The sequence below is a fragment of the Mya arenaria genome, chromosome 6 (genome assembly GCF_026914265.1).
Source record: "Mya arenaria isolate MELC-2E11 chromosome 6, ASM2691426v1".
Taxonomy (NCBI): domain Eukaryota; kingdom Metazoa; phylum Mollusca; class Bivalvia; order Myida; family Myidae; genus Mya; species Mya arenaria.
In genome coordinates, this window is record NC_069127.1 from 23,902,243 (window position 1) to 23,926,232 (window position 23,990).

Consider the following 23,990-nt stretch of genomic DNA (forward strand, 5'->3'; position numbering starts at 1 on the left):
TAATTTTTAGATTTAATAGTCACTGCATAGAATGAAAACAGTGAACAAACATTTCAAAAGATAGATATTATACCCTAGATGACACTTCAAAGTTTCTCATTATACAAGATTCCTGTTCAGACCCAGAACTGCAACTTAGCTAATATCTAAATGAAAACATTTTATATACAAACATTGGAGATATAATAATAACTGGAATACCTAAATACTTTGTGATTGATTTCAGTAAAGTATGATGAAAACAATAAACTTGAGGGTCAAAGCTTATTTTGCACACAAAAAAGCAGTTCTTTGCAAGTCTTGGGATAATCAGACTGATCAGCAAAATACGAGAGATATTCTACCTAAACAGATCGTAACACAGCTCAAAGATTCTAGTTTTAAAGATACTAGACAACCGATGGTCCCAAAATTGACAAATACAGTATTTTCTCAAAACAAGCCTAGAATTATGAATACAAACTAGTCTGAGGCAGATAATACATTATTTAACCTGATTAAAAGAGTATTGCGTTGCTGCCTCAGCCAAGTTTACCCATTTAAAATAGTGCATAATGGTTTTCCAGTTTATAGTGTGCATATTAAGCATACGAAAAATACATATACCCACGCTTTTTTAAACTTACTGGAATTTATGTGTTAGACAACCCCAGTAAATTTTTAATTGAAAAAATGCGCAAAAACTGTGAAAGATATTTTTGCCGTAAATGATGAGATATGTTAGTAAGATTCAATGCTTGTACACAACAATATCAATTTTATGTTAGTTTTAGATAATTATGTTTTTTTCTTGTAATGGTATCATCTGGTGTCTAGCACCTTTAAGAATAATAACATAGCTCAAAGATTCTAGTTTTACTCAGGAAAGAAAAAAGTTGACCCAAACTGATCATTTGCTGAAGGTACTTAATATATTAGATGAATTCACATTTTGTCAAGAGTGACTTTAGTTATGTTGCTGATTATCAATCTCATCGAAGATATAAACATTATAATCAAGATTGGTTAAGATTGGATAAACACTGTTATTATATAGAAATTTGGTCAATTTTTGACAAATTAAGGGCCAAAATTTCTGTAAGACAAGGGCAATGTCACTTATCAATTAAGAACTATTTAACATAAGAGAGCTTACATGAAAAAAATCCATGGTCTTGTAAGGGTTACATCCTTATCAAACACAAAAAAGGTAGGGAAGGAAAGCTATGAAAGCTTTGTTCTTTTTTTATAAGGTTTTTTGTTGGAACGTTATTGTCATCATTGAATAATGGTGTTAAAGTAATCTTCTGTAAAAAACTTAAAAGGTTTTAAACTACATATTAAAACACACTTCTTTTCTTTTAATTTACCAACTGACTATAAAAACAGTAAGGTCAGCGCCTATTTCGTAGGTACGGTAAGCTAACCGAAACCAAACATATTTTTTTGGGCCTAAGCAAAATTTGATTTAATAAGATCTTAGAAGCATGTCATCTAGTGTAAATATATCTTCAATATGCAATTTCTTTGACTAGTAACAATGATTATTATTTCAATGATGGTATGGAAAAGATGCAAGATTGAATAACGCTGTAAAAAAAATGGAGATAAAGTTGAAATTCACATGGACAAGCACAAGGGAAAACACAAATAAAACATGAAATCAGTCTAACTTCTAAACACTTCTAAACAATCATCGCAACAATAGCACATGATTCAACATTGATGACACAGCATCAAGTTTCACTTGACATAAAATACGGAGAAGAGCAAGCATCACTGGATGCGAGGACATATTCAGCTTAGTCCAATTTTTGACATTCAACATTTGGATGGACAAGCCTAAATTCATACACTTGTACTTGGCATCAAAATTGTTACAATCCCTGCTATATAAACTTCCGAATATGGACAAGCCTAGTTGGCATTTAAAAAATGCAGGGCTTGGAATTATTTCGACCACTGTTGACCACTGTCACAACGTCCTAGAACTTTCAACATAAATAATATCTTCTGGCTAGATATTTATATTCTTTTTAATTTCAGCCTGCATCAGATTTTTTTGGCAATAAGATGAAAAAAAAATGTTATGTGATATTAGATAAAAGATTCTTCAGAAACATTCATCATTAAGTAAGAGTAAACTTCACCTTTAGAGAAATACATGGCACATCAATGAATATATTAGACTGGAAAACACAAATTTAACAAAATCCCTGATATACACTTCATACCGTTTGAAAACTGTAAAGTAAACCAGTTTAAAACACAATCCCACAATGCACTGTTATGATTTATGCCTATAAATGCACTGTAATGGTTTCTGCCTATAAATGCACTGTAATTTATACAAAAAGTGACAACAATGTGATATGTACAGGAGAACACATGTGGCATTTACGGTAATGTACTCTGCTTGAGTACAGAGGGATCGATTGTATTTCAATTCCCTAAATAAATATAAGATATAATACATAAATTAACATAAAAAACAAGTCTTCGTATCTTCAAAAACAAACAGTTGAAACAAAAGTAAAGAAAAAAAAAAAAAATTCACGTCCATATTTCATTGTCAACATTCACCACACACTGCCAGCTGGCAGACCGGTGGGGACTATAGCGCTACCATCAGTTTCTATGGGCACTGTCTCTTCGGTGGCCATTTCGGACATATTTCTGCCTTCGTCCTTAACAGCGTCTTCAATTAAGCCAGTTACAAACTCAGAGTCAATGTTCCCATCAAGTGATTGCTTCAGTATTTGTGACGAACCGTGACTGAACCCAATAGCAAAGGTGTCTTGGAACAACTTCTTGCTTTTCACTTTCTGTTCCTCTATACAACTTTGGTTATGCTCTTTCATGACCATGTCACTTTCATCACTTTTACCGGCTTGCTTTTCGAAGGCCTTATTCTTTGACGCTGACATATTATTTTCAATACCATTATTCTCTTTATCTGCCTCAACAACATCAGTGTCCTTGGCAATGAGATTAGAATGATAGCCAAAGCCGACGGCAAGCTGGTCACGTGTTTTTCTGCGTGGGGTGGTCACCACACCGGGAATAAGCACCTCCCCCTTTTCTGTCCTGGGCGAATCCTTCACCAACTGGTCAGCATGGAAGCTAAAGCCTATGGCAAGCTGTTCCTGTTGTTCACGTGGTTGGCGAAGATTATCTAGCACAATTATCTGCCCTCCTACTGTGCGTGGTGACTCTTTCACTACAACATCACTGTGGTAGTTGAAGCCAATGGCCAGCTGGTCCGGGCGGGATCTCGGAGTGCGGGATAGGTCAACTTTGGTGGGCTGAAAGCGGGGCTTAAGTGGGGTTGCTGTGGAATTAGTTTGTGCCGTGACATCGTCTATCACCTCCATAATGAGTGACTCAGATAGACCTTCACTTATTGCCATCTGCATGGCCTGCTGGATCACCTGCAACCATAGAGCATTTATGTATTGGTTAGAAAATTGTCTTAACCATCTCTTATTCATTGTGCAGGCAGGAACACTTAACACATACATTTATCTAAATATAAAAGGAGATTGCAAGAACCATCCTTGCAGTATTCCATTTTTTTTTAAATAAGCTCATCCATAATAGTGGCAATACAAAAAATTGTCAATACAACTACGACACAAATATTGTGTGTACTTCTTAATGACAACTCATACTTGCATGTTAAAAATGAATGCCCTGTAACATGTACTAGAAATAGGATCCTACCTGTTCAGTAAATGTATCCAGGCTATCTGCAACAGGCTGGGAGGCCCCTACGCTTGGTATGGGTTCCCCTGCCCCCTTGCTCTGTCCAATGGGGCTGGGAAGTGGAGGAGCCTTCTCAGCACCGTCTCCTCCGGCGGTTGTCACTATCTTCTCTATGTTGGGATTCTCTTTCAGCCGGAAGTCCTGACACAAACCACCACCAACCTCATACCTGTAATTTTAAGTAGGAACAAACATGTACAAGAAAATAAAATAATGAATCGATAAGAGATTAAAGGGGCTACCTTAGGAGAGGGGTGTGGTCACCTCTCATCTCTTCCAACAGTGCAACTTTCTTTTCTGTTGGGATTTTCCTCTGGTCTGTAGTCCTGACAAAGATCAGAGTCCACCTTATTCCTGTAAGGTGGGCCTGGACAGTTTTAACATAATGCCTTGTTATGGCGTTAACAAGTTATCAGTATAGCTATTCTAATGAATGTGTGGTCTGTGGTGTTTGCATTTGAGTATGTTGTATTTATAAACCCTATTATACTGTGTATAGAACAGACTTTTTTAACCCCTGAATTCAATACCAAAAATATGCCCAGTCCTAGTTGTAGTACAACATCTGTTGCTTTCACTATTCACAACATTGGGATAGTTACTTTAGTTTATGTACATGTGCTGTTCTTTTTAACAAGAGGGCCATGATGGCCCTGTATCGCTCACCTGTAGCTTTGCTAAATAAAGTGAACATTCTGACCTATTATCATAAAGATCCAATGAAAAGTATGGCCCCTACTAATTGACCTAGTGACCTAGTTTTTGACCCGGGTTGACCCAATATCGAACCTGACCTAGCATATGTTAAGATGATCATTCTGTCCAAGTTTCATTAAGATTAGGCTAAAATTGTGATCTCTATTGTGTTCACAAGGTTTTTTTACTAATTGACCTAGTGACCTAGTTAATCACCGCGGATGGACCAATGTCGAACTTGACCTAGATGTTATAGAAATGATCATTCTGACCAAGTTGCATTAAGATTAGGCTAAAATTGTGACCTCTATTGTGTTCATAAGGTTTTTCTAATATCTGACCTAGTGACCTAGTTATTGACCGCGGATGACCCAATATCGAACATGACCCAGATTTTATAGAGATGATCATTCTGACCAAGTTGCATTAACATTAGGCTAAAATTGTGACCTCTATTGTGTTCACAAGGTTTTTCTACTAATTGACCTAGTGACCTAGTTATTGACGGTAATTGACCCAATATCGAACTTGACCTAGATTTTATAGAGATGATCATTCTGACCAAGTAACATTAAGATTAGGCTTAAGTTGTGACCTCTGTTGTGTTCACAAGGTTTTTCTACTAATTGACCTAGTGACCTAGTTATTGACCGCGAATGACCCAATATCGAACTTGACCTATATTGTTCTAGAGATGATCATTCTGACCAAGTTGAATTGAGATAAGCCTAAAATTGTGACCTCTATTGTGTTCACAAGGTTTTTCTACTAATTTACCTAGTGACCTAGTTTTTGACCTGGGTTGACCCAATATGGAACTTGTCCTAGCTTATGTTAAGATGATCATTCTGACCAAGTTTCATTAAGATTAGGCTAAAATTGTGACCTCTATTGTGTTCACAAGGTTTTTTTTACTATCTGACCTAGTGACCTAGTTATTGACCGCGGATGACCCAATGTGGAACTTGACCTAGATTTTATAAAGATGATCAGTCTGACCAAGTTTCATAAAGATTAGGCTAAAATTGTGACCTCTATTGTGTTCATAAGTTTTTTTTAATATCTGACCTAGTGACCTAGTTATTGACTGCGGATGACCCAATATCGAACATGACCCAGATTTTATAGAGATGATCATTCTGACCAAGTTGCATTAACATTAGGCTAAAATTGTGACCTCTATTGTGTTCACAAGATTTTTCTACTAATTGACCTATTGACCTAGTTATTGACGGTAAACGACCCAATATCGAACTTGACCTAGATTTTATAGAGATGATCATTCTGACAAAGTTACATTTAGATTAGGCTTAAGTTGTGACCTCTATTGTGTTCACAAGGTTTTTATACTAATTGACCTAGTGACCTAGTTATTGACCGCGAATGACTCAATATCGAACTTGACCTATATTTTTCTAGAGATGATCATTCTGACCAAGTTGCATTAACATTAGGCTAAAATTGTGACCTCTATTGTGTTCACAAGGTTTTTCTACTAATTGACCTATTGACCTAGTTATTGACGGTAAACGACCCAATATCGAACTTGACCTAGATTTTATAGAGATGATCATTCTGACCAAGTTACATTTAGATTAGGCTTAAGTTGTGACCTCTATTGTGTTCACAAGGTTTTTATACTAATTGACCTAGTGACCTAGTTATTGACCGCGAATGACCCAATATCGAACTTGACCTATATTTTTCTAGAGATGATCATTCTGACCAAGTTGAATTGAGTTAAGCCTAAAATTGTGACCTCTATTGTGTTCACAAGGTTTTTCTACTAATTGACCTAGTGACCTAGTTTTTGACCTGGGTTGACCCAATATGGAACTTGACCTAGCTTATGTTAAGATGATCATTCTGACCAAGTTTCATTAAGATAAGGCTAAAATTGTGACCTCTATTTTGTTCACAAGGTTTTTCTAATAATTGACCTAGTGACCTAGTTATTGACTGCGTATGACCCAATATCGAACTTGACCCAGATTTTATAGAGATGATCATTCTGACCAAGTTGCATTAAGATAAGCCTAAAATTGTGACCTCTATTGTGTTCACAAGGTTTTTGTACTAATTGACCTAGTGACCTAGTTATTGACCGCAGATGACCCAATATCGAACTTGACCTAGATTTTATAGAGATGATAATTCTGACCAAGTTGCATTGAGATTAGGCTAATATTGTGACCTCTATTGTGTTCACAAGGTATTTGTACTAATTGACCTAGTTATTGACCGTGAATGACCCAATATCAAACTTGACCTACATTTTATAGCGATGATCATTCTGACCAAGTTGCATTGAGATTAGGCTAAAAATGTGACCTCTATTGTGTTCACAAGGTTTTTCTACTAATTGACCTAGTGACCTAGTTATTGACCGCGGATGACCCAATATCGAACTTGACCTAAATTTTATAGAGATGATCATTCTGACCAAGTTGCATTGAGATTAGGCTAAAATTGTGACCTCTAATGTGTTCACAAGGTATTTCTACTAATTGACCTACTGACCTAGTTTTTGACCCCAGATGACCCAATATCGAACTTGACCTAGATTTTATAGAGATGATAATTCTGACCAAGTTGCATTGAGATTAGGCTAATATTGTGACCTCTATTGTGTTCACAAGGTATTTGTACTAATTGACCTAGTGACCTAGTTATTGACCGTGAATGACCCAATATCAAACTTGACCTACATTTTATAGCGATGATCATTCTGACCAAGTTGCATTGAGATTAGGCTAAAAATGTGACCTCTATTGTGTTCACAAGGTTTTTCTACTAATTGACCTAGTGACCTAGTTATTGACCGCGGATGACCCAATATCGAACTTGACCTAAATTTTATAGAGATGATCATTCTGACCAAGTTGCATTGAGATTAGGCTAAAATTGTGACCTCTAATGTGTTCACAAGGTATTTCTACTAATTGACCTACTGACCTAGTTTTTGACCCCAGATGACCCAATATCGAACTTGACCTAGATTTCATAGAGATGATCAGTCTGACCAAGTTTCATAAAGATTAAGTCAAAATTGTGACCTCTGTTGTGTTCACAAGGTTTTTCTAATAATTGACCTAGTGACCTAGTTATTGACTGCAGATGACCCAATATCGAACTTGACCTAGATTTTATAGAGATGATTATTCTGACCAACTTGCATTGAGATTAGGCTAAAATTGTGACCTCTATTGTGTTCACAAGGTTTTTGTACTAATTGACCTAGTGACCTAGTTGTTGACCGCGGATGACCCAATATCGAACTTGACCTACATTTTATAGAGATGATCATTCTGACCAAGTTACATTTAGATTAGGCTTAAGTTGTGACCTCTATTGTGTTCACAAGGTTTTTCTACTAATTGACCTAGTGACCTAGTTTTTGACCTGGGTTGACCCAATATGGAACTTAACCTAGCTTATGTTAAGATGATCATTCTGAACAAGTTTCATTAAGATAAGGCTAAAATTGTGACCTCTATTTTGTTCACAAGGTTTTTCTAATAATTGACCTAGTGACCTAGTTATTGACTGCGTATGACCCAATATCGAACTTGACCCAGATTTTATAGAGATGATCATTCTGACCAAGTTGCATTAAGATTAGCCTAAAATTGTGACCTCTATTGTGTTCACAAGGTTTTTTTACTAATTGACCTAGTGACCTAGTTATTGACCGCGGATGACCCAATATCGAACTTGACCTAGATTTTATAGAGATGATCATTCTGACCAAGTTGCATTGAGATTAGGCTAAAATTGTGACCTCTATTGTGTTCACAAGGTTTTTGTACTAATTGACCTAGTGACCTAGTTATTGACCGTGAATGACCCAATATCAAACTTGACCTACATTTTACAGCGATGATCATTCTGACCAATTTGCATTGAGATTAGGCTAAAATTGTGACCTCTATTGTGTTCACAAGGTTTTTCTACTAATTGACCTAGTGACCTAGTTATTGACCGCGGATGACCCAATATCGAACTTGACCTAGATTTTATAGAGATGATCATTCTGACCAAGTTGCATTGAGATTAGGCTAAAATTGTGACCTCTAATGTGTTCACAAGGTTTTTCTACTAATTGACCTAGTGACCTAGTTTTTGACCCCAGATGACCCAATATCGAACTTGACCTAGATTTCATAGAGATGATCAGTCTGACCAAGTTTCATAAAGATTAGGTCAAAATTGTGACCTCTGTTGTGTTCACAAGGTTTTTCTAATAATTGACCTAGTGACCTAGTTATTGACTGCGGATGACCCAATATCGAACTTGACCTAGATTTTATAGAGATGATTATTCTGACCAAGTTGCATTGAGATTAGGCTAAAATTGTGACCTCTATTGTGTTCACAAGGTTTTTCTACTAATTGACCTAGTGACCTAGTTGTTGACCGCGGATGACCCAATATCGAACTTGACCTACATTTTATAGAGATGATCATTCTGACCAAGTTGCATTGAGATTAGGCTAAAATTGTGACCTCTATTGTGTTCACAAGGTTTTTCTACTAATTGACCTAGTGACCTAATTATTGACCGCGGATGACCCAATATCGAACTTGACCTAGATTTTATAGAGATGACCATTCTGACCAAGTTGCATTGAGATTAGGCTAAAATTGTGACCTCTATTGTGTTCACAAGGTTTTTCTACTAATTGACCTAGTGACCTAGTTGTTGACCCCAGATGACCCAATATCGAACTTGACCTAGATTTTATAGAGATGATCAGTCTGACCAAGTTTCATAAAGATTAGGTCAAAATTGTGACCTCTGTTGTGTTCACAAGCAATTGTGAACGGACGGACGGACGGACGGACGGACGGACGAAGAGTGATCACAAAAGCTCACCTTGTCACTACGTGACAGGTGAGCTAAAAACCATTGGCATTTTCATGATTGAATAAAATTTGTCACATCATCATGATGGCTTCTGATTTTGACATTTTTCATACCCAATTTTCAGGTATTTTTGCACGCTTCCTATCTATGTTAGCAACCTATACACAGTATGATAGGTAGTTCATTGTCATTTAGGCCGTTGCGTTGTGCTTTATGACAGAGTTGATTTTTGAACTTTAGTTGACGACTGGGCTAGTTCTCATTTTATTATTGGAATTATTTTAGCTTGTAGTAAACATGTAATCTGCCCCACTTAATAGGTCTTGGCTAGGGGCGCTTTCCCCAACTTCTGAAAATGGTTTACCAGTAATACTGTACACAGGTATCAAATCTTAAGCAAATTTTTCAGCTTAAAATAATAGTTAAGAAAAACAAACTAAGAAAATACACCTCAACAAAATCTTTATGCCAAAATAGTTTTGTACCTATCATTTTTATTCTCCTTGGTCTTCTTCTGCCTCTGGCCTCTTTGTTTCTGGTTTTTCTTAGGCAGATTTCTTAAAAAAAAGCAATACAAAATATTTTATTTTTTAAGACCTGTAAATTAATGAAGTAAAGCATTTTTTTACACTAACCTTAATGAAATACTTACTTATATCACATACCAACACTAGTTTGTAGTAATATAGTATATGATCTAGTGAAATAAGGGAAATAACTAGACAATTATTAAAGTCATAGTTATGGGCCTTGCTACATGGATACATGTGTGTATTGTTTCTGAAAACATGGTATCAAGTTTCATTCAAATTTCTTGAACAGATTTGATTATGGCCTAGACTAAAGCTTCTGCACAACATAGCAGACACCACTAGCACTAATGACACTACCGCACAACATAGCAGACACCACTAGCACTAATGACACTACCTTGATTTTTTTTCATATAATGTTTTCTGTATTATATCAACTTTTTAAAATTAACTTTACATAATGTCCATCTGTAGAATAAATAAAGGGAATCTTACTCATCAATCCACATCGGGTCAAAAAACAGCCCAGCAAAGTAGCGTGCCTTGTCTATCCAGAACCAATGCTGAAACATACAACAAATCCTAAATGTTCAAAAGAAAAAATCAAAAAGTCCAAGACCCTGTTTAAACAAGGTATCTTAGTCATAAACCTTACGCTGCTGAAGAGTGCTCCGGGACACCTGTTAAGTTACGAGCACGATAAAAGTTTTTACATTATTTTTTATTTAAACAAAGTTTATGCCATAAACAAGGTTACACATGAAAATTTACAATCTTAAGACTGCCATTCTTTATTGAAACAGAACCTAATTTTTTTTAACTTAACATTTTGGAGACAAACATTAGCACCCAAAATTTTGGAAATTTTATAGCGGAATTGAATCAGAAATTGAGCAACTTGTCAACAATGAGAATTCTACGTGATTATAATTATTTCTATCTTAAGATTTTTGGAATGTCCCCTTGGTTGCCTGCATTCACTTTCCTGGAAAACTACAAATACTGCCCATGCACTACCTGTTTTAACAAGGAAAAAGCATCCCTAGCTTGTAACAAATATTTAAACCTCAGGAAAAAAGAACATACAAACAAAAACCGAGGGAAGAGTCAGGTTTGAAATATACTATTTTTATTTATCATGATTGGATTGTCAATTTATGCAATATCAGACTTTAAATTATACAACTCGTTATTAATATAAATTCGAACTTAAAAGGATCAATCTCTATTATTCAGTGTTGTCAGATAACTACAGCCAATGCTCTGGAAATCAGCAGGACACATTATTGACATTCACGAACCTGCCTGTTCCGTGCCAGCTTGTACTGGCCAATCACTGCATCTCCGACAATATTGGTGTCAACTCCCTTCAGGTAACCCAGCTTGTAGAGCAGATCTTTGGGGTTAATCTGGCTGGAGTGAAGGGTCATGGCGCACACATACTCCAGATAGCTCGGGTAATCTCCCTCAACGGGCGCATTGGTGGATTGCTGTTTGGGCTCTGTTGACTGGTGTTGGGGAGGGGAATCATCAGAGGAGACTAGAAAGGAATGATATCTTATCAAAAATATAATTATGTACTAGAGTAAAAATGTTTTTACTAGTGAGTCCCAGCAAGAAGTTGTCAAATCAACAAGCCAAATTTTTGTATTACTCACAAAGGCTATTCCATTTAAACATATAACCCACTTTTCAATTTTGGCACCCCCCTACAGAAGCAAATTAACCCTTTTGGGGTCCGAACTAGTGAAAAGACACCCACCTCTATACTAAGAAAATAATTGCCTTCCCCCAGTAGGTTATAAGTTTTACTGGAAAAGCCCTAAGACTAAAACATTTGCTGACACGGCCATTTAGAATTAATATTTTAACCTGCTCTTGGAGCCCCCTCTCTGATGTGTGCAAATTTACATTTGTCTTTCCTCCAACATTTCAGACCCTTCTGGAAGTATTTACAGGTCTTGTCTTTCCATTCTGAAACCAAATTTTGAAAGAATCAACATTTATACCAAATTACATCCTCCGTACCCAGTCTGTTAATAATGTTCCGTGTAATACTCCATGGAATACCCTGGCCACTCTGACTACAGACACCTTGTACTCATGAATAATTAATCAGGTGAAATCCTGAAGTTTTGATACGACATCTGAGACACACACATCTAAAGGCTATACAGAAATAGCCACGAGGTAACAGCTCAATATGGATATTCATGCATCACAAAGATTTGCTAGCCCCTTTTCTGATGTATAATCTGTGGAGTAATCATAATAATATAGCATGGGTTCTATTGATAACAAAAGTAATGTTCACATGATCATGTCTATTTCTCTAGTGAGCTTATTCAATATCTGCTTCAAACAAGTATTTTCAAAATGTTTTGATGTCCAATCGAGTTTCATGTACATATGATATCCGTTAAAATGAAATAATCTGTTAAACAAAAACAGTACAAAGACAAATAATTTTACCTATTAGCTTTCTTCAAGTACAAATGCGTTTAGGCCTTTTTCGGAAATGAAAATGTCATAAATGTCAACTTCTTTTCAAAGAACAACGTAAATAAATGCCAACTTATTAACAAACAAAACTAGAAGCGCCGCAATGCGACGAAACCAGGTTTTTGTTATGGGCAATCAGAAATTATAGCCAATTAATTTGTTGTATGAGCAAGTTCAATCTGCAGCTTCATATAAGCTATATTCACACTAAGATTCATCCCCATCCATCAATTCTAACTAAGTTGTTGGGCAGAAAAACATTTTTCTATGTTTAGGAACAGTGACCTTGAACCCACCTCCCAAGCTAGCTCTTCACATAAGCTACCTTCGCTCTAAGTTTCATCAATATCTATCAATGCTTACTAAAGTTATTGGGCAGAAACCATTTTTCTATTTGCAGTAACAGTGACCTTGACCCCACCCCCTCAAAAGAAATTCCAAGCTTGCTCTTCACATAAGCTACTAGTACCTACACACAAAATTTCGTCAATATCTATCAATCCTAACTAAAGTTATTGGGCAAAAAACATTTTTCTATTTCAAGTAACAGTGACATTGACCGTAGCCCCTCCCCCCCTCAAAAGCAATCCCAAGCTAGCTCTTCACATGCTACCTACACACCAAGTTTCATCAATATCTGTCAATCCTAACTAAAGTTATTGGGCGGAAACCATATTCCTATTTTTAGTAATAGTGACCTTGACCTTAGCCCCTCCCCACTCAAAAGCAATTCCAAGCTAGCTCTTCACATAAGCTACCTACACACTAAGTTTCATCAATATCTATCAATGCTAACTTATGTTATTGGGCAGAAACCATTTTTCTATTTTTAGTAACAGGCGACCTTGACCTTAGCCCCCCCCCCCCCTCAGAAGCAATCCTAAGCTAGCTCTGTACATAAGCTACCTACACAACAAGTTTCATCAATATCGGTCAATGCTAACTAAAGTTATTGGGCAGAAACCATTTTTCTATTTTAAGTAACAGTGACCTTGACCATTTTTTCTATTTTAAATAATAGTGACCTTAACCTTAGCCCCTCCCCACTCAAAAGCAATCCCAAGCTAGCTCTTCACATAAGCAACTTACACACCAAGTTTCATCAATATCGGTCAATGCTAACTAAAGTTATTGGGCAGAAACCATTTTTCTATTTTTAGTAACAGTGACCTTGACCGTAGCCCCTCCCCCATCAATAGCAATCCCAAGCTAGCTCTTCACATAAGCTACCTACAAACCAACTTTTGTCAATATCTATCAATCCTAACTAAAGTTATTGGGCAGAAACCATTTTTCTATTTTTAGTAACAGGCGACCTTGACCTTAGCCCCACCCCCCTCAAAAGCAATCCCAAGCTAGCTCTTCACATAAGCTACCTACACACAAAGTTTCATCAATATCTGTCAATGCTAACTAAAGTTATTGGGCAGAAACCATTTTTCTATTTTAAGTAACAGTGACCTTGACCATTTTTCTATTTTAAGTAATAGTGACCTCGACCTTAGCCCCTCCCCACTTAAAAGCAATCCCAAGCTAGCTCTTCACATAAGCAACTTACACACCAAGTTTCGTCAATATCTATCAATGCTAACTAAAGTTATTGGGCTGAAACCATTTTTCTATTTTTAGTAACAGTGACCTTGACCTTAGCCCCACCCCCCTCAAAAGCAATCCCAAGCTAGCTCTTCCCATAAGCTACCTACACACCAAGTTTCATCAATATCTATCAATGCTAACTAAAGTTATTGAACAGAAACCAATGTTTGACGCCCAGTCCGCCCAATGACAACCTCATTCTAATAACCCGGTTTTCGTTGAAAACCTGGTTAAAAATGCCTACTTCCTACAGAAGAACAATTAATGCCAACTTCCTACAAAAACCATTTAATGCCTACTTCTTACAGAAGAACAATTCATGCCAACTTCCTACAAAAAACATTGAATGCCAACTTCTTACAAAAGAACAGTTAATGCCAACTTCCTATAGAAGAACAATGAATGCCAACTTCTTACAGAAGAACAGTTAATGCCAACTTCCTACAGAAGAACAATTAATGCCAACTTTCTATAGATGAACAATTAATGCCAACTTCTTACAGAAGAACAATTAATGCCAACTTCCTACAGAACAATTAATGCTAAATTCTTACAGAAGATCAATTAATGTCAATTTTTTACAGAAGATTTATGAATGCCAACTTCCTACAGAAGATTAATTAATGAAAACTTCCTACAGAAGAACAATTAATTCCAACTTCCTACAGAAGAACAATTAATGCCAAATTAAAACTTCTTATGGAAGAACAATCAATTCTAACTTCACATTAATTCACATATTCACCTTTTTTATCTTGATCATGCTCCTTATTCCTGTGTCCATCTGGAGATTTCTTCTTTGCTTCAGTATCACCACCAGACTGAGCTTGAGCTGACTTCTCCTCAGCATCTCTTTCTGCAGCTGACTTCTCTTCACCATCTCTTTCTGCAGCTGACTTCTCTCCACCATCTTTTTCTGCAGCTGACTTCTCTCCACCATCTTTTTCTGCAGCTAACTTCTGTCCATCTTTGACTGATGACATTTCTGAGTCATTTGAAATGTTTTTAAGCCCTTCAGATGGGTTTTCAGGCTTATTTGAAGAAAATTTCTCAGACTCATTGGAAGATGGTTTTACAGACTCATTGGAAAATGATTCTTTAGGCTCATTAGAAGATAGTTTGTCAGGCTCATTTGATAATTGTATTTGTGGCTCTTCAGCGGACGGTTCATCTCTAGGTGTTACTGTTGCTGAGTCCATATCAACTGCACTGTTGTTTTTGTTGGCATCATTCACATCTGTTGAATGGATAATTATGTTCTGATCGTTGTGGTCAACTTCAGTATTAGGGTTAATTATGGCCACATTTGAATCTGAAAGAACATTGTCATGTTCAAGCAGATATTTAGTGACTGGTCATTCAAAACAAATAAGACTTTTGGATGAACAAGGTATTACACTAGTGCTTGGGTCTTTAATTTTACTAGTAATGGGCTTACTTGCTTGTGCTGATTTTAACGGCTGAGTGACTAGTCATTCAAAATAAATTTATCAATGTTTACCTGTAACAGTTTATCACTGTGCTATTAGATTATGCCAAATACCTTAACAAATGAGTGTAAACAATGTGTACCTTGAATATGTTCCCAGTCCCCGCTGGCTGTGGAATCATTCATCACCTTCTCCAACACAGGTTTAGTGGACTTCAGGCCGAGATCTGTCCCAGACCCTATGTGGCCTCTATCAACATCTGACCCGGGTGAGCTAGGCAACACCTGAGATTCCTTTTCCATCTTGTTACTTGCATCCCCATGGTTTGAAGCACCTTGTGATTCATGGTTGTCAGGGGTACCACTGTCAGGGTTACCGTCGCCATAGTTCAGACCCTCCGCAGAAGACTCCCCTGTTGGACTAGGTGGTCGACCTTTTAAAAGATACAATTATTAATGTAGAAAAGATAAGTTAAAATATCTTACACACATACTATTAGTATAATACCTTACATCCTCAGCCAATTTGTATTGACTTGATTCAATCATGACAGTTTTTCGCAAATTCCTTTTTCTTTGGTCCAATGAAAACAGATTTCTTGTCGTACAAGTTACATTACCTTAAATCAAAGTGATTCACATGTACATGTACTATGGCATAAAAAGTTTGGGCATTTACTGTTTTATACATTAATGAACACTTTGCTCAAAGAGAAACTTTTTAAAAAAGGAACTATCAAAAATAGAGCACTATCTCCTAAAACAACCAATTCATCTAAAAGATTACACAATTTTATACACTATTGTTAAAAGATACACTCCATCTAAAAGAAAAGACAATTTTTATCTACTACTTTTAAAAGATACACTTTCTGCTGAAGATACACTCCAAAGAGACAAACTATCTGCCAAAAGATATTCCCTCCAAAGAGTCTTTCTTGGCATTAATAAAACACTTTTGACATAGAGAACTTTCACAGTTGGTGAACATCCGAAGATAAAGCCTTCTGCAAAAGACTCTCTCCTAGGAGACCGCCCCAGTCTCTTTAAGGATTTTTGTCATAGTTTTGCCTTGCCCTTTTTCCAAGATGTAAACATATACCTACGCAGAAATGTGTACAGCTTTCCAAATATGTTGATCATTGTTGCAACTGAAACAAATGAAAAATACACCTTAAACAAGTACATGTATGCAAAAGTAAAAATGCCGGTCATAAAAAACTCTGACACATGGAGTGCCAAAACATAAGCACAGTCTTCTACTGACTGAGCTAATCAACAGCTAGTTCTTGCCCACATGTACACATCAAAATGCTCACTTCAAAGAGCAGACACATGTTTGGTTGAATATGACATTTCATGTGACAAAACTATGAAATGAATAGTGTTAATTCTGTTGTTTGAACTTGCTATTGACACTGCCATAAAAGTTTGGATAAAAAGCTTTCAGTTCTATCAAAATCAGTTCATATTTCATTAAGGGTTAATAATACATCAGGGCTTTTTCTATGTGATTTAAAGTTTTTTTGATAATTGAACTGGGAAATCATTGATTTTCATCACATTCAGAGATCAGTATGAAATATTATCTGTCATGATTTATTGCAATAGATATTTACACTCCAAGGATTATTTTTTTGGGTCTTTTAAAGGGAAGATAAACTAATATTAAATCATTTCCTAATTCGCAGAAGACTAGACAGCATTTTCACGACGCAAAATTTCCCAAAATGTCTGGGTTCTTTTTCGCAAAATGGGCAGAAAAAGCCCTGTACATGTAACTTGATGATGGCAATAGAAAATACCTCCCAAATACACACCACCATATGCAGTTCCAGATGGACTGAGTTTGCTTAACAACACTGGCAATATAAAACATGAATAAATGAATTGATATAACAGGTCACCTATGCCTATGGAAAATTTCTGTGAACTTATTTTAAAATCAGGCTAGCGTTTTCAGAGAAGATAGACAAAGATTTCCATTTCAACTTATAATGAATGAGGCCAGAAGTTTCTGAGAATATCATTTCCAAAGTGATTTTCTTTGGGTTGCCAAGGCAACCAAAGTTCTCCATGAAACAACTTTTATTGTAAACATCTGGAAGACGACATCGCAAGGTACAGTTTAATAAGGGATTCCGAATCAGGGGTAGTTCCGAATCAGTCGTTTAAATTTACATGAAAATATCTGAGAATGACCTGCATATGAAGATTTTTCTTACATATATATTGTGTTTGACGCTTTGTTATTGCTTACAACAATTTTAGAACGTGTACACATCAAAACTACCTTTGTGTACATGTTTACAAATATCGCGCATGGAACAATTTTACCGACGCACCGGTAATGGAAATGCCCTTTGGATGAAATAACATCAAATAAATAGGTAAATAAGTGGTAAATACTTGTTATTTTGGGTTTTAACATAAGATGGATATTTACTTTAACAGATGCTAGCACCCCACAAAAATATATTGAGAATGAATATTGATTTTACATTGAAAATGAAAGTGGGTTATTGCGGGAATTCCGGGTCACATGTTGGGGGCTGTCTCAAAGTCTAGTGCATTGTATATTGTACAGTAAATAACGTTCTGGTAAACAATTCTGCATACTTGTGTAAAAATATTTGTTGAAAACTCAACTTTCTACATAAAATCACTTTTTAGTTGCAAGTAAAATTCATAGTGAATGGTTTAAAGCTGCACTCTCACATGTACACCATTTTTACAACTTTTATTGTGTTTATCTCAGAAAGAGCAAATTTTTGCATAAATATCTGCGAACCAATGATATAAGACTGCTGACAAAAAATCAGATTGTAGACTATTATATTTCCGTTCGAAAATTTATGTTTTATGGCTTAAACCCTTACTTAATACGGTTAACGGTTTAAGAAAAATGCATACCGTAAATGACTGGGTATAAGACGATAGGGGGTATTAGACGCAGGGAAAAAAATCTGTGAAAAATCCGAGAAAAAAACTTTTAATCTATGTTTTTGGTTAAAAGACGCATAGAAAAAATGTCAAAATCGTCCGGCATTTTCAGCCACCATGTTTGTTGACAGTGACAAAAAATTTTTTTTTCGTGAAAATGGCGATGGTTATCTTTTAAACCATACAACCATACTGTCGAGAATGAAAAGTTATGTTATGCAAAAAATATTTTGACAGTGCCCATCTTTGCTTTTTTATATGTAAGTTTGATTATTGTTTAATTCAATTTATTATTCAAAATAATATTGAATACCGTAATTCACGAGTTCGGACACCATAAATTAATTATTTTTTTCGCTCTCCGAATACATAGAAAATTATCATTTTTACACTTTATTTCCATGTTTGTTTAACCTGCCTTTTTTCTTCATGTTTGCTTTTTACCACTTATTAATTTATCCGTAGTAATCAATGGTCATAAACTTATTTATTACGCCTATAAGTGTAAATCCTTCATGAAGTTAATTAAAACACCATTTTATACATGCACTGAACTGAATAAACACATTCTATCGGCTTCAGATCAAAGAGTCACACTGTGTGACGTCACATAACTTACAGTTATACCCACGAGGATCTCGTGGAGAGCATGGACATTGCTATGCAGGATTAATGTATAACTGTACGATTATTGCTTCATAGAGTCTATAAGTGTGGTACAAGTTTGAAAGCTTATTGGCAGATCGTTTTACAAACATGCCATGTCGATGTTTTCTTAATCCCTTGATTGCCCTTGTTGTTTGTTTAATCCTCAAATTAATATATCACACTTCCTTTTCAACAGGCAATACATCGTTTAGGATGGGTAGTAACTAATAAAAATATTTTTGTTGAAATTATAAGCGTCTTACGATATACCGTATCCCGATCTTCAACTGCCGTTTTAACCCATATATACTCGATCAATATGACGCGAGTAACATCCCTTTCTACATAAATCTAAACAAACTCTCGGCTCGAAATTGACCTCAGAAAAAAAAGTTCAAAAAATTGTTACTGGGTATTATACGCAGGCATTTTTTTGCATCAAAATCTGAGGGAAAAAAGTGCGTCTAATACCCAGTCATTTACGGTAAAACATAATTTCTTAACTTAAATATAAAAATCTGTGATCTGATTTTTTGTCAGCAGTCTTATATCACTAACTTCCAGGGTTTTTTGGAAAAATTGGCTCGTTCCAAGACAAAAAATAAGATATAAGAAAAGTTGACAAAACGTTCAATCTGTGAGAGTGCAGCTTTAAGAAGTTTGAACCAAAAATACTTGTCTGAAAATTAAATGATAGAAATCATGGCCTGAAGTTTACAGAACATTAATAAGCCATTGGTTCAGTATATAAATTTATGTTATAGTAAACTTGTTATAAAATTTTAAATGTTGCTAGATTTTATACTTAATAGTAGAAGCAACTGATGGCCATGAGGTTGTGGGTTTGCAGGGGCAAACCTCGAAATTGGAAGTTAAGAGGGGGGAGAACTTGTGGTTGCAAATTTGTAGCTCATTTTAGTTAGAAATCATCAGTGAGTATCTTGTAAGTTATTTAGTGTTTTCTTTTTACTTAATTTCTTAAAAACTTAGATGAGTTTAATCACCACATACAAGTACACAAATTTACATACAATTCATTGACACAGTATGAAGTGTTTTACTAAAAGTGTGTTTTATTTCCAATTTCATGGTGAGAGGAACTGTGTATGCTGAAACATGTGGTGATCCAGTACCAAGTACATGTCAATGGCCAGAGTAAAATGAAGTTACATGGTGATGGTGTGGTGCTTCAAAGTCAATACACCATCCAGCCAATGGCATCATGCTTTGATGAAACTGTTAAGAATTTGGAAGATACTGTTGCTGAAATGACATCTGGGAGTGCAATGAACCTTGTGATCAAAAATATAAACAGTTAGATTTACTTTGTATTGAAATTTTATCAGATAATAAGACAATCATACTTTTAGCTTTATACTTTTAGCTTTTCTTTTTTGAATTTTAAGAAAACAGTCGAGGAATTGTGATACCCTTGGCATTTCAGATATGATAACGTTTAAGATATTCAAATGAAACTTTGTACACATGTTTCAATAGCAACTTCATTGGGCAAAACTCCAGTTTAGAAAATGAGTGAGTAGTAATGCCAATTTTCTACTATTTTCAAAACCATCATTATCTTATTCCATCATATCACCATTTCATAAATACCATGTTTGTTATCTTTATTTGTTACATATTCTTTTTATTTAATTTCTAGTCAGTGACTGGTACTGCATGTGTTAAAGGTATTAACAAAGCCAGTAGACACTGGTTTATATATTCCATGTATATTTTGTCACAATTTATTTTTGTTACTGGTCTGTGTTAAAGGTATTAACAAAAAATAAATATAGTTACAAAAGATATTTGTTACATTCAGCCCTACTTCAAATACATTAACAAGATTGATGGCAAAATCAATCATTTTGGATTTTCACTTGACCACCTGTCTGAAACCCCACATCCTTACTTTAACCCACCAGCCTTACTTTTTCATTTGACTTGGACAAATGATTATATAAAATAAAGTTAAATATGACCAACCTTCATATTTATAAGAAATAAGTGCCTGTCAATGAGAGACTGCAAGTTCATTATTTCTAACTAGCCTTTTTTTCTAAATAAAATCCACCCAAACACCCAATTTAATTTTTAAAGTCCGCATGAGAATTAAAGAAAAAAAATCTTTGGCCTTTTCCATGTTTGTATCGACATGTGTTTGACAGTTCAAGTTGATTTTGAAACGACCCCCAACTTCAGAGAACAGAAGATTCAGTGATAGGATAAAACAGCCTAACATAATATCACGTGATCCTAAACACCTTCAATTGATTCGGAATTCCTACGACGAGTGGGTATATTTAGACAACAAGATATATGGACTTCAGAAGTCTCATCATTATTTGAAAGTAATAAAAATCTAGTCCATATATATGAGCTCATGAACATGTATTGTTTCATTTAACTGACTATCCTAATATTTATACAGCACTGGATTTGTCCTTACTGATTCGGAATCCCTTAATCGACTGTACATTGTGAAGTTTTGTTGAAATTGTCCCAGTGGTTTGGGAGAAGTTGATCGAAGGATAATATGTTGATGAAGGACTATTACCCTCTCGGAATAGCTTGTCATTTCAGATCTTAATTTATATGACTGTTATTATGAACAATGTACACGACGATTTTCAATCAGTATCTTATCCGGAATTTAACATGAAATGATGAATATAGAATATCAGGTTTTTTTAAGTCGATATATGTATATTACGTAAAGACAGAATATTCTTACTACTGTACAGTATTTAAACATATTTTCGGGTTGCCTTTAAAAGCTAAAACACAATATCAGTACTAAAATGACAACGGAAAGTTACCATGATCTTTCCCGCGAAAACTTTGTAAACAATGCTAATCGATTAAATTTTAAGGTAGCACTCAATACTTTAGAATAAGGATTTCTTATTCTACATTCGCCATTGTCACCGTATTTTTTTTAGCAGTTATGTTGCATGTTGCACCTGTTTTTGTATTTGGTATAGCTGTTTGGTATAATTGCTACTATGAATAATTAAAGGGTCAGGTCGGAATTATCAAAGAAAATTGAAAAAGACCATAATTTAGCAGGAATGCACAACAAACTTAAGCATGTATTGGTAACTCCTTAAAGAATCTGCTAATGCAATTAATATAGGCTGAGTCACTCTCAACAGATTTATAAAATTTATACGTTTATTTGTTACCACACAAGTACATTTTATTTGTATTTGTCACCATTGTGCACCTAATGCCTTATGGGTATACGACCTTCTGGTTTATTATAAATATTATAAATAAAACTATAGATGTGTTAACTTATTAAGTCTTAATTCACTTCATTATTGTATTTCATATGAAAAAATAATGTAAATTACTTTAGATCGGGTACGAAATGACTATTAAAGGTTACGAAATCACCGTAAATCGGGTGGGGGGGGGGTACGAGCGGTACGGAAGGACTGTAAACCCGTGGTATTTCTATGTTCCATCATTGTTAAAGGCCTAGTTTAAGCTATCATTGCTCAGCACACAACCTCTGTGTATTGATCTTGAGCCTAATTGCCTTCTGCCTCTTATCAGATCTCCGAACGATATAGCTGATACCCTTGAGAGCACAACTAGGCCTTTTGCGGATGACAGTTCTCTCGCCATTTCATCTTCTAACACAGCTGACATAGAAACTACAATTAATACCGATTTACAGAAAATCTCCGACTGGTCTAGACAATTGCTGGTACTATTCAACACAAAACAAAGCTATATTTTGTTCACTTACTAACCAGCAACGACCATCTCTCTTGTTTGATACTACGCCGCTAATACTTTGCGATCGTCACAAACATTTAGGACTCACGTTGAGTCCTGATGGTACATGGCACCATCATATAGATTCAATCGTTAGTTCTGCCCGGAAAATACTGGGTTCTATGCAAGCCCTAATTAAATTATAAACTTCATCGTAAAACTCTTCATTAAATTTATATATCATATTTACGACCAATTCTAGAGTACGCCTCAGTTGTCTGGGATAGTTGTACACTTTATGAAAAGGAGGCCTTGGAAAAACTGCAATATGAAGCAGCTAGAATTGTAACTGGTCTCATACGTTCAGTTTCAATCGCTAGATTAATTAAGGAAATCAGCTGGATTTCATTGTCGGATAGAAAAAAAATGCAAAAATTAATTTTAGTTTACAAACATATCCACGGTGAACTGCCGTCGTATTTATCAGCACATTTTCCACAGCCAATGATTCTAATCCTTATAATCTAAGAAACAATGAAAATTTTAATACAATGAATAGACGCCTTAAATATATAATCGTTCAACGATACCGTCATCCTTGTCATTGTGGAATTCACTAGATATAGAAACAAGACACTCACCAACTCTCTCTATGTTTAAGCGTCAATTAAAAGATCAATTTAATCAAACACCCATCCCATCTTATTATACTTGTGGAGAACTTCGCTTTTCGGTATAACATGCGCGACTAAGAAACTTTTGCAGTGACCTACATTCCGACTTGTTTAACAACCACCTTCGAGACTCTCCACTATGTATTTATTGCAATGTAGAAGATGCTGAACACTTCTTATTTCAGTGTTCACTATTCGCCGACCAGCGATTAAATCTCTTCAGAAAGACTCGAAAATTCCATCCGCTCAGTACAGATAAATTGCTATTTGGTTTTAACAACCTTTCAGAAGACAACGTCCTAATATTTAGTGAAGTTCAACGTTTTATTAAGACTTCCCAACGTTTAAGCTAAGTTAGCAATCGGTATCAGGAGGTCATCTTCTCTCGATCTCTTTCGCTCACACATCTTTCTCTCCAACTTCTACTGTATCATGTTTTTTTCCACTTAAACAATGCAATATACATTAGATATTACTCTTATTTTTGTTGTTTTTCTTATAAAACACCTTTGCGTGGTAGAAACCGGGAAAGGCAAAACCAAACCGCAAGTTTGAAAGCTACATGTTTATGTATGTCGAACCGACCGCAGGTGGATTCGACAAAAATGTCTGTGTATTTAAGACACAATACA

At 35.5% G+C, this 23,990-nt stretch overlaps 1 protein-coding gene across 1 annotated transcript; it reads right to left on the reverse strand.

Moving 5' to 3' along the window:
• LOC128239307 (uncharacterized) lies at positions 1 to 21,784 on the reverse strand. Its single transcript, XM_052955899.1, has 10 exons — positions 21,778 to 21,784; positions 16,474 to 16,518; positions 15,511 to 15,801; positions 14,684 to 15,250; positions 11,713 to 11,814; positions 11,142 to 11,380; positions 10,336 to 10,403; positions 9,793 to 9,864; positions 3,703 to 3,913; positions 1 to 3,410 (listed from the first exon to the last, which is right to left on the reverse strand). The coding sequence occupies exons 2-10, from the start codon at positions 16,508 to 16,510 to the stop codon at positions 2,559 to 2,561; spliced, it is 2,439 nt and encodes an 812-aa protein (XP_052811859.1). The 5' UTR covers positions 16,511 to 16,518; positions 21,778 to 21,784; the 3' UTR covers positions 1 to 2,558.
• Between the last annotated feature and the right edge of the window lie 2,206 nt (positions 21,785 to 23,990).

Bases quoted from the DNA above. Each gene is read 5' to 3' on its own strand.
- LOC128239307 (XM_052955899.1), bottom strand. From the start codon at position 16,510: ATGATCAACATATTTGGAAAGCTGTACACATTTCTGC. The intron at 15,802-16,473 runs GTAGGTATATGT...ATCTTTTAAAAG, and splicing joins AAAGCTGTACACATTTCTGC to GTCGACCACCTAGTCCAACA. The intron at 3,411-3,702 runs GTAGGATCCTAT...CTATGGTTGCAG, and splicing joins TGGATACATTTACTGAACAG to GTGATCCAGCAGGCCATGCA.